This window comes from Harpia harpyja, chromosome 4, assembly GCF_026419915.1.
Source record: "Harpia harpyja isolate bHarHar1 chromosome 4, bHarHar1 primary haplotype, whole genome shotgun sequence".
NCBI lineage: Eukaryota > Metazoa > Chordata > Aves > Accipitriformes > Accipitridae > Harpia > Harpia harpyja.
This window is the reverse complement of record NC_068943.1, coordinates 71,657,379-71,669,559: the sequence shown is the minus strand read 5'-3', so window position 1 is coordinate 71,669,559 and position 12,181 is coordinate 71,657,379. Positions and strand designations below refer to the sequence as shown.

Genomic DNA, 12,181 nt, shown 5'->3' with positions numbered 1-12,181 from the left:
AAAGAAATGGGAATAAGTCCTGTCTTGATTTTCTTATTGTTTTTTGAAGTAGTTAAGCTGAGGATAAGGCACTCCTCAAGAAAACTTTCTCTACTATGGGATGTGATACTAGTGATTTGAGGGGGCGGAGGAGGAGTGCAGCTTAGTGTTGGGACATACACTGTCTTTTGGAGTTGATACCTTTTGGAAGGCAAGCAAATGAGAACCTTGGCAAGTCATGCCCATGAATTTCATGCCAAGTATTTGTGAAAATGTGGCTGGTTTAGTTATTCTAGCTAAATTTGTAGGTAATGAAGTCCTGTGGACTCAATTTCCCCTGAATCTCTTTTGGAGAAATACATTTAATTTTTTTTTTTTAATGTTGCTAGTGTACAATTCTTTTCTACCTCAGCTATAGCTGCTTTTAGGTTACGAGTTTCTGAAATGTGTATATGCATTCAGGAAATCATTTGGAATTTGTGTGCATATGGTGCTGATGTCGATGGCTTGAGGCTAATAACAAAGCTTTTTTTTATAGTGTTAGTAAAAAAAGAAATTTTGTTTTCAAAACTAATATTAAATGTTTTAATTCAGTCTTTTAATCAATTGTTGTGATGTATTTAAATTATAAGACCTGTGAATGGTAGTATTAATGAAGCAAAACTTTCTTTTCCCCCTAGATTCTGTCCCATGGGTACCTGAAGACCTGGTAGTTTGCCTCACTTCCTGATGGGGCATTTGAAAACAAAACAAAATGAAACAAACCCAAATCAAACGAACAACCAAACTTCAGTACAGATTGTAATAATACACAGAAGTGTACTGCAGGCTTTCCATACAGTTGGGGCATCTCAGTGTTCATTCTGTGCTTGGCTGTCTGTGTTTCACAATATTTGCAGGAAATTAAGCATTATTCTGACTTAACCTCTGCCAGATTTATTTGACCTTTGTCAAGGACTTGGAAAAAAAAATGTTTAAGTGTGTGTCTGCATGCTTAAATACTGTGATTGCACTTGGTTCTTCTGAAATCGGTTAAAAATGCAATGCCAAAAGATGCATTTTTTCATAGTGCTTTTGATTTTAATTAGTTAAAATATTTAAAAGCAATTCAAATAATAAAAATAAGATCTCACCTTTCATTAAGGAGTTAATCATTCCATTCTTAAGAATAGGTTTGGCTCTGAGGACTTTGTGAATTCTTTCTTGAAGAAATAGTGTTTTAGGGACCTCTTTCCTAGATCAGGTCTATTTATTACAATGTCCGTGCATCCATATGGATCACTCTTGCAGTGTTCCTGCAGGCTCCAGTAAGCTGCTTTTTTTTTTTGCTTTTTTTTTTTGCTTTTTTTTTTTTTTCAAGTGGGGCTCTTATTTTATGTTACTCAGTTTTCTTTTTATTAAGTTCTTGGAAGTCTGCAGACTGATTTGTTAGCAAAATACAGAGATTGACACAGAAATGTCATTTTAGCCTGTGGCATACTGAGCACTTTGAAAAGCAATCCAAGCTCATTTGTGTCACCTGCTAGGGAATCTCTGGTTCAAGTGTCCAGAAACATGGAACTGCTGGGGTACTTGGAACAATTGCTCTCCATCCATCCACCCCCCACAAGATACAAAGGATGTCTTTTTCATTGAGTGAGGGGCAAGGTATCCACATAATCACGTGACTTTTAGCTTTGAAATTATTCTGATACGTCCATTCTCATTTACTTAGAGAAAATTCAACTAGGAACAGATATTTAGGAACCTGCAGAACTATCTCAGTTGTTAGATTTTTGAGTGTACTGGCTCCTGGAATTGGGGTTTCATATCCCAGACCAGTTTTAGCATCTTTCCTCAACACTAAGCTCTTTCATGGAAGGGAAGAATTGTAGTAATTTTTTTATTATTATTTTCTGTTTTAAAAATTAGAGTGACTTTATTAGGCACATACATTCAAGAGATTCTACATCATTCTTTGCTCAGAAATGCTGAGAACATCGTGCCCATGTATTTTCTGTAACACAACATAAAGAATCATATTAATGAAAATGACTCCTTGAAATTATTTTTAACTAAAAATCCTGAAGTAACGCTTCCTAAATCGTTATTTCCTGCCCCTGTTAAGGGAAAAGAAACATGGAGTCCTTTTGAGAACTACCTGTAGTATTCAGCAAACAAGCCTAAAGCATTTAAAATGAGCATCCTGTAATAAGATACTTTTTTCTTAGTCAAATGGCTTGAAGAGTGGGTATTGCACCCCCTCAAACCACCCCATTCTTTTTCAGAGTGTTATATGAAATTTCTGCCTTTCTTCATCCCTTTTTTCTTGCCTCTTGTTGTTACTCTCACTACAGTTCAACAGATGCAGCATTTTTTTTAAAGCCAAAAGACTTTATAGATCTACAGTAAGATACAGCTGTATAAGCATTCTTTCCCCATCACCAAGGGTGTAGAAGTGGCTGAAGTATAGCTCTTGAACCAGCTGTGGCACTGCAGGACTAGAAATGGGGAAGTGTGCTCAAGCACATGCTTGAGAAAGTTAGGACAAAGTTTCACAATCATTTAATCCTGCATCTGCATGCTGCTCTAGTAGTGGGACAGATTAGGCTGTAGTCAACCGCTGGACAAATCCAGGATGATATTTTTGTCCAGATTTGCAGAGACATTAAAACTTGTGCCAGATTTATGCTGGTTTTATGTAAGACCACCAGTACAAATCTAACCTGTCAAAAATACTTAATAGATTTGAATTGCAGAATGAGTTTACCCTGGATCAGCGTTTTGCACCATGCAGCGGTAGCAGCTTTGATCCACCACATTTGAAATTATAAAAACTTTTGGTTGGGCTCCCTAGCCAGCAGCATAATATTTTAGGTACCTCACATAATAGAACAGTTGCAGACATAGAAGAGGAAAAAAAAAAGGTCAGGAGCATTATCCTCATGAAAGTATTAAGGCTTTGTGTTAATTGAGATTTATACCGCTTTGGGATAAACTTTGGCTCAGGAACTGAATGCAGTTTAACTGGCAACTAGGGATTGCCTGGGCGTTTCTCTCTGAGCTGTATGGAGACAGCCTGGCTGCACAGTTCCCTTCTGGCCAAAGTCCCTGCTCTTCTCTGGCTGCTTTCTCACCTGGCTCCTTTTGAGAGTTCAGCACCACAAAACTAGGGTCCTTCCTCCCAAGCAGCAGTTGCTGCATTCAGGGGGTGTCTCCCTTCAGAGAGGGGAGATGCAGCTCGCATCTACCTTCTCTGCACCCCCCCGTCCGTTCTGTCAGCACTGGCTAATTTTGATTCAGACAGCCCTACTGGTTTCACTCCTCTACTACAGCAACAGTAAGAGCATTTGTGTAGACAGTCCTCAAGAACAATGGTTTCCATTTTTATATCCCTTATGCCGTCCTGTGTTGCTGTTGGCTCACCCTCTGCCTGTGAGGACAAACTGGGAACGTGCCACCAGGGAGCTGTCATCACCTCACACACTGATGGTGATTGCGTCTTTCCCCAGACGCTCCTTGAGATGGAGTCTGGTGGTCCCGTCACTCCCGCCGCCCGCACTGCACGGCCTCAGCCCCGTGCGTGTCTCCCATTTCCCCTGATCTGTTCCCAGCACATTAAGTGATTTTTCTCCTTTCCTTTATGAGTTTAGTGGCAGATTCCAGCCAAGCTATGGCACTGTCTAGCTCTGTGCTTTCGGTGATGTAGCTTTTTAAATAGGGTGATGATCCACACTGGCACCCCTCTGCTTGGGCAGGGGTCTTCTCTGTCCTTGGCAGCGGCAGTGAAATGGCATCAGGCACATAGAGAGGAGGACAGAAAAAAAGAAAAAATCAGTACTATCCCTAGCTTTTCCATTTTCTTCTCTGGAAAACTTGAATAAGTCAGTGTTCCTAGGAAAGATGAGATACTTTTTGACTTCTGAGTACAGAAATGGTGCAAGATGGCACCATCCCCAGGCACTGGGGCAGGCCTGATTAAGCAGCTCACAGGGTCCCCGAAGCAAACGATGTGCAGCACCGATACACCTGAGGGTTTAATTTTCTTTTACTGCTAGCTGCAGTTTCTCTCTTCCCGTGTTTATCTACTTTATTTCAGCTGGAGGCTTTTTAGCAATGATCAAGGCAGGCTACTTTCCCCTGGACTGCTGCGGGACGTGCTCAGGGAGGAGAGAAGGAAGAGCATGCTGCTGTTTAAATTTCATCTGCTTGGCTTGCCTCCGTTTTGACTTTTTTGAGGAAAATTTTGAGGCAATTTTCTCAGGTTTATAAAGTTTTGTTGTGTAATGTCTTTTTGAGTGGAAAAAACGTTTCTGTGAGCCTCCCCTTGTAAAGACTGTTCACCTTCAGGCACCGAGCACTGGGTCGTTACCCGCCCCCCCCCCGCCTTCCCTAACCAGGGGACCCCACTGCGACCCCCGCGCTGGCAGCCCCGCGGCCTGCCCGCCCCGGCCCCGCCGCCCGGGCGGAGGAGGGCGCAGGCCGCGCCGCCCGCTTCGCGTTGCCGGGGGAACGGCGGCACGGCGGCGGCCGCCATGAGCGGCGCCAGGGCCGGCAGTGGTGGGTCCCGCGTGGCCTCCGCCGCCCCTCGGCTGGCTGACAGGGGCCGCAGCGCGGCGGCGGCGGAGGTACCGCGCCGCGGGGCGCCGGGGAGCGGGCCGGCCGGGCTCGGCCCCGTCTGCGCGCGCGGCGGTGGTTTCTGCGGGCGGGAAGCTGCGGCTCGCCCTGGCACCGCGTCCCCGGGGAAGAAGGAGGGAAGGCGGCCCGGGCGCGAAGAAAGGGGGGCGGCCTCGGCGGCCGGGCCTGGCGGGCTGCCGTCGGCTAGGCCGGGCCGGGCCGGGCCGCTGCAAGGCGCCCGCGGCCTCCCGTGAGAGGCTGGCGTGCCCCGCCGTCCGGCACAGGGCAAAGCTGGGCGGTAGCAGTGGGACGGAGGGGAAGACAGAAAGGGTAGAGGGTTTGGGTTTGTTTGTTTTGGGTTTTTTTTCGCAGTTCCTATGTTAGAGAATAAAGCCCTGATTTTGGGCCCCTCCCCTCGGTCTTCAATAGCTTTCTGTCTGCTGTTTCTGTGGAGGGTGACTGACATTGAGGCTGCTTGTAATCCCTTCCCCCTTGCAAGTTATCTCTTCAAGTTTAAATTTAATTTTGCGTTTTAAAAAAAAAAAACAACCCAGCTTCTACAGCTGCAGAGCTGTACCCTGTGGTAGACTTGCACTTCAGTTGTAGCTCAATGAACTTCAGCTGATCATTATAGCTTATCTTTACAAATTCAAGGTCAGAAGTTTTTTCTTATTAAGTCTTGCAGAAGGGAGTATCTTTCATGGAGTAGGAATTTATAGTTATCTAAGAATTTCTTCTTTGCATTTCTTCTTCCTTTGAAACTGGTTTGCTGGCTTTGATGTGAATTTAAAGGGGATGCTCAAGGATATTGCTTAGAAGGATCAAACTCTTTTGTACTAAAGATATAGTAGAAAACTTGTAACGGTTTTGTATTCCAAAGGATAAACAATTTATTAGTGTGTGAACAGCTCAATATATCCTTAATAGGACATCAATTTTGTAATTATGCTATATTATTCTGAGACAAAAAATGCAGAATGTTGGTTATTTGTCATGGCAAAATCAACTGCCATTGTATTAACTACAAACGTTTTGACTGGATTACAAAGTTTTTGTTAGCACTGTTTAGTTACAGAGTTGGTGGTAACCTGCTCCGCATCCTACGGACCTGAAGTCAAATAGTTTGTGAATGTTACTTTTGTGACTCAGAAGCACATTAGAAACTATGTATTTATGAAATGTGGGTTACAAATGGTAAATCGAACTACAGCACTGATCAGTCTTAATTGTGTATATACCAACACACTTAAATATATCTAAAATATTTGCCTTTCATTGACTGTAGTAAAGTACAGTAGGCATTGTAGGAAAACTGCAAGAGTGTTGGCATTGCACAATGGTCTGTTTTTTAAATCTCTCACTTAAGCTATTCTCTTACAAGTTATTTAACTCTGTTCGCACTGATAAAGTAAAAACAGTAGAACAACAAGTGGTTTGCAAAAATCCCTGCATAAGCACTTAGTTTTGTCACATTTTTCTCCTAAATTTTTTCTTAGCAACTACCCTTTTTATTATTTTGAGACTAAACACAGCACCTCCTTCTTGTTATTCATTTTGGATAAGCTGTGAGACACAAAGTGTTAGGGAAGATCCAAATTCCTTAATTTAGCCATACAGGCAAAGAATGAAGTAAAGCAAAGAACATATTAAATAGTATTTACAGTAGGTGATGTGTCTCTGTAATTGCCTTGAGATGACTGCTGTCTTTCATCATATTAAACACATTTATTATATTTAGATGCAAAGTCACCTCGTTCTAACAGAGAGGAAACTGAAATATGAAAATGCTTTAACTGCTGCTTGTAGTAGTAAAGGGTAAGACTAAAATTTTGATTGTCATGAAACTTTCATTTGGGCCCATTAATCAAGCTTGAAATTGGCCTCTTCAGTGGATGAACACCACCAGAGTGTGATTTTTATCTTTCAGTAATACCTTTCAATGATTACTGCAAAGGGAGGAAGGTAGAGCTAAGCAGTACCCTGCTGAAAGGAATTTAGAAAATCTCTTTGGTAATTTATTTGAGCTGTTGGGAACACTTTACTTAGTTTTACGTGTTTCTGGAACAGTAATGCATAAAAACTCCACAAGCATATAACAACAACAACAAGAGAACTTCTCAGAATTGCACGCACAGACTGCGAGCAATGATTTGGGCCTAGTTACAAGCAGAAATGAGAGAGGGGAAAGAGGACTTCACTGGGCAGGAAGTGATCAAAAGTAATCGGGTATTTGGCATTTTATAATGGGAAAGAGAAACTGACAGAACTGAAATGGTTTTGAAATGTTACTTGCGAATTTTGATTTATGTTAATAAAACATTATAATGCAAACATTTTGAGATCTCTGATAGGCAAATTGGGCAAAGTATGATCTAGAAAGAAGTCAACTTTACCCAAAATATACATAAAAGATGTTAATTTTTGAACAGTTTTTTTTTCTCCCTGAGTGACTCCGATTCATTTTAGTCTGTTTTCGCATGCGTTAACAAAATCTGACTTGCTGTGTAATAGTGGCTAATGCTTCTCATGCTCATTGGTGTCTGTAGCTGCTGTGGCTATTCTGAAGCAATGTGCATGCTGGCTGGCTGGCTAGCTGCTGCTACCAAGAAAAATCTGCAATAGCCAATTGCTACCTGCCTTCCCTCCATTTGACTTGGAAATGAATCTCTAAAAACTGCCTGGTGCCTGATTTTCATGTAACTTACAGTTACTTATATAAGATTTGCTTTTTATCCTGCAGATTTCATGAATAGAAACATATTCTGAAACTTGTCTGTCTTTATGCTAGGATAGATAATTTTACAAAATAAAATAGAAATTTAATATTCCCTGCATGCTGAATTAGAATTTTTTTTTCTTAAATCAATTTATACAAGACAGTTTTGAAAATGGCTTTGTTAGAACATGTTTTGATTGTTTAATTAGAAAATTAAGCTAGTTAGGTTGTGGATGGCAACAAACTTTTAATATTAGGTTTCTAGCTGTAGTTAGAATAGTTACAATAAAAACATAATGTTTAAGCTCCCTTTTCCAGCAGTTCAGCCCATACACAATGAATTCCTCTTGATCCCCGTTGTCCTGAAGGGCACCTTAGCCTCCCACAGATCCAATAGCAAGTTTGGGGGCTAACATTTCCTTGTGATTTCTTAGGGAGATAATATCAGAGTATTGTATATAGAGCCTTGTAAATATAGGTTTAGCTTCTGTTTAGTATTTGAAGTGAAATGAAAACTTCATTTTCTTGCAGGCAAGTGGAAAGGGATCAAAAAAATTAACAATGTGAATAGGAGAAACACCCAAAAGCTAGACTATTTAGAGCTGAGTAATAATATATTAAGGCTTCTCCTGTCTACTCCCTCTTACTCTTTTAACACTTCATTCGTTCTATTCTTTTAACAGCAACCAGTGTAAACTACATAGTACTCATGAGACATTACAAATCTGAAATTTTCTGGAGATACAAGAGTACCACATCTGCATTACAAATTTTTCTCCTATAGTAGAGTCATGCCCAATTGATTTCATTGTTATAGGTATGATTAATGATCAGACTTGTGAATGGCTGCTGGCAAAACATAGAAAACTATTTACTTAAATATTAAAGCATGTATATTCCCTGCCAAAAGTATGATAATCATACCAACTTTCCTAGCATGGAGTCACCATGTATGATTAGCTTTGTATTTATGAAGGCACAGGAGGATGCAGGAATCTGCTTCTGTAAATCTCACTAAGACTGTAAATGAGTGAAATGGTAATTCCCATTGACTTTTGCACCTGGCTTCATTTAAACCTTTCTTAAATCCTTTTGGATGTGTATCTGCATCTTTAGAGTGCTCATAATTTTAGAATCTAGATTTGTATGACAAATGTAAGTTTTGGAAGTTCCACATGTAAAGGGTTTTCTTATGTTGATTATTGCTGCTAAACAGGGGGCTTCTTTCTTCAGCTATGCTCTGAAATGTTTTTATTTCATCAGTTTTGAGATGCATTCCTTCTTTCTGTAGAGTCAGAATTGGTTTTGTTTGTTTAGGGAAGAAAAAGAAAACATACATCTATATAGTAATATAAATATTACAGCATATATAAATAACATACACAGTGAACTGGCTTTGCAAGTTCCAGCCATGGTTTTGGAGGCCTGATATATTACAGAATGAAAAAACCCCTCTCTACATCAAAGAATTTCATGTGGTTGTACAATGTGAAACAAGTGGAATAAAGCAAAAAGGAAGACAAAGTAGCAAAGAGATGGCACATGCCTTCCCTCACTCCTTCAGAATGGTGATAAAGTCTTGCGAAAATTAGCAGCTTTTTTATCTCAGAGATTGTGTGCTATGTTGTACATGGCTGTGAGCTGTGCTACATGTATCAGTTTGGCCTGATGAGAGTGGCAACTCCTTTGTGAAAGAGCACAGCTGAGTGTCTTTGAGGGAGATGAATGTGATTGAACTTGATTAATCTAATGTGGTATGTACTAGTGCATTGAAGAAAGATTAAAGAAAAGAAACGACAATATTATAGAAACTAATCCAAGGTAATTTATCTTCTGCTATAGTCCAAACCAGTAGTTTTGCCTTATGCCCCAGGGATTTCTTTGTGTGTTTTTTGGTAGAGGCTTATTTTACTAGATGTTCACCTATTTAGAAAGCTATTCATTATTTTCCATTTAGAATGGGCAGGAGCTGAACTAAAAGAGTTGTACAAGCGGGGTGAAGGAGACTGCTAGAAGCTCAGAGCCAGTGCTTGCCATCTATCAGAAGGGCTTGAAAAAGGGTGAAAGGAAGTCAGTATGGTGATTGCAGGGGATGAGAAAGCATCATTCAGAAAGCTGAAGTTATGTCCAAGTGACAGAGTTCAAAAGGACCTTTAGCCTTGGCAGATTAGAAAAGCACAAATGGGCAAGCCAAAAAGTGACTTTGAGGAGCAGGTAGGAGTGTCTGAGTAGGCATGGACTCTTCAATCTGGTAGAGACACTGAAGGCGAGATATGATAGAAATCTGCAAAATCATGAATGGCACAGAGGAGATTGATAGCCATTGCTTTTTTTCACCATTTCTTCCAACATCAAAATAAGGGGGTGTGCAATGTAACTGAAGTCTAAAAACCGAAGTGCATAAGAGACACCTGAGGACTCCCTTTGTGTTAAAGTTTATGTGGGCTGAAGGAGTGACTGGATAAATTTGTAGAAGAGGGACCTTTTGGATGTTGCTAAATACATAGAAACTGCAGGAAATAACCTGAGCTGAAAATAGTGGGAGGCCATGGGATTGTTGAGAGGGAATATCTGACATGCTGATATATTTTAGTACTGATGTTTATGGCTGAACTTGCAGATGAAAGTGGCAACCAGTAGAAAAGTGACTGTTTATCCTATTTTTCAGTAAGGGTCAGTTACTCTGGGAATAACATATTTGGAATAAATGCCCTTGAGTAGCTTAATCAAACAAAAAAGCACTGAAGCAAAAATGTTTAAAAAATGTGATGTCTAGTGGTTTTTGTTTTCATGCTGTCTTCCCAGGAATCTCATGATCATGTTCTTCTGGATATTCCTGTCGCTAGAGAGCAAATGAATCACTATCGAGCTGCAGCTGAAACTACTCAAAGTGAACTTGCAGCACTTTTGGTGAAGTATGATTGTGCCCAGTCAGAGGTACATTTAAAAATACTTCCAAATCCTTCTCCAAACTTGAGCATTCTCTACAGTCCCTTTCTGCAGAGAATAGAAAGCTTGCACAAAGTCCAAAACCTCTTGCTTTTGATACAGAACTTTTGTTTCTTGTAACATTCTTCTTTTTAGAATTTCTGTACGATTTTTACTCTGCTTGCTTCTGTGTTCAAGAACTGATTATGAGTTTATATTTGAAAGATTTGAAGCAGTCTAGCTTATCATCATCATCTAAATGCAACCTTTTTTAATTAAACCTGAAAGTTAGGATTTCTAAATTGTGGTTGTATAAAAGTTCTGATAGATGTCTTCCTGTTGTTGCTGGTGAGTTAAGATATAATTGCCCATTCTTACCCACTTCTCCACTTTATTCAGGTTACAGCTCCGCAAATTTGCTTTGCTTTCATCACCAGTGAAGTTGTGTTTGAGCTAATGAGGTTGATTGTAACTAGAGAGGCTGCAGAACACACACACATCCTTTTCTGCTGCTTGGATGGTACTTCTCAGGACAGAGGATTTATTAGAGGGGATAATTTTTAGAATTTCTGTATTTTCACATGTAATTTTTTTTCTTTAACACATGAGTGACTAAGGTTGGTTTGATCCAATTCAGCAATGAGGGTAGTGGTCAGTTGTAAAATGGAGTTGAATTTGCCTTTAGGAGATATGAAATGCTTACATTTATTTACATACATAGATTTAAGTGTATATATTCATAAATATGCATAGATGCATAAAGTGCAATAGAAACTTGTGAACATTCATCCAACTAGTTGTTTAAACACTTGTAAAATGTACAAATGTGTATTTCTATTGCACATTGTAAAGTGCTTTGTGATATACTTGCATAGCACTTGAACATTAAAAAAGGCTCTATCAATGAAATAAAATTTCTTTAATTGTGGATAGCTGAATATGGGGAACAGCAAAAACATGTAATACTATAGGAGAATGAATTGTTAATACAATATCCAGCCAGAACTACAGGGATAAGTGTCCATCGGCTGAGCTTGAATTTGACCAGTTGATCCTGAAATTACTGCAGAGTTCCCCTGCATTTAATGGCTATCCAGGATCAGTACTTTAAATTTCAATTTTAAAAAGCCATATAGAATCTCATGTTCTCATAGAAAGAATTTATTACTGGAAATGTTGAATGGCTTTATTGCCAGCATGACTGACTGATTTATAGATTCTTGCAGCACTGTGCTTGCAAAAGCAAAAGAATAGTCAAGAAAGCAGCTGTTCGTGCTCTTGTTAATAAAGACCTTCATGACCCAGCTGAGGTCAGAGCACTGTTCTGCCGAGTACTCTGCAAAACTCATGATATGGGATTATTCTTGCTTTTTCTGCTATTGGAACTGACCACAAAGACAATGGACAGAGGAAAAAATATCACATTTTGCAGATGGGGAGTTGAACCACAGAGAAATTTTAAGGTTATGAACACTTTAAGCTACCATAGCTTGGTCCAGCTGCCAAGCAAAGCAATCCTATTGTTCCTTCAGCTGCTCATTTCCTTCCCCACACTGCCCCATCCCTTGTGCTGGCACAGATGTATGTGTAGTTTTACCATGCACTGTTTTGTTGGGGAACTGATGCAATTGAAAAATAAAGCCTTTCCTTCTGAGTTGTTTTTTAGCCAGATCAGTTTCCCAATCTTACTTCACCTTGTAGCCATGTAAGTGCTTCTGCTAGCACAGAGAAGAGGGTGGAGTGTGGAAATGAAGCCAGTGAGCCTGGGAAAAGGCAGAGCTGCTTTTCTCAAAATCAGTGCTGCTTTATGTCAGTTCCAAAGTGTCTGATAAACCAGCGCTTGCAGGTGAAGCATAAGCTCGTCAGAGACTATGCTGCTGCTGGAAGAGTGATCCTCATACAGTGTTAGCCTTTTCTCTGTGACGTGGCCTGCTCCCCTTCCTCTTCTTCTGTAGAAAGTGA

The 12,181-nt window shown here is 40.2% G+C and overlaps 1 protein-coding gene across 2 annotated transcripts in view; it reads left to right on the top strand.

Moving 5' to 3' along the window:
• ARMT1 (acidic residue methyltransferase 1) overlaps window positions 1-12,181 on the top strand; it is a 67,960-nt gene that overhangs the window by 15,958 nt on the left and 39,821 nt on the right. Inside the window, exons 1-2 of one of the 2 annotated variants that reach the window (XM_052784726.1) lie at window positions 4,494-4,586; window positions 10,097-10,228. In XM_052784726.1, the coding sequence (XP_052640686.1) occupies window positions 4,494-4,586; window positions 10,097-10,228 (225 nt within the window). Of the gene's footprint in view, window positions 1-4,493; window positions 4,587-10,096; window positions 10,229-12,181 lie in introns of those variants that run through there. The other variant, XM_052784725.1, reaches the window with a different exon arrangement.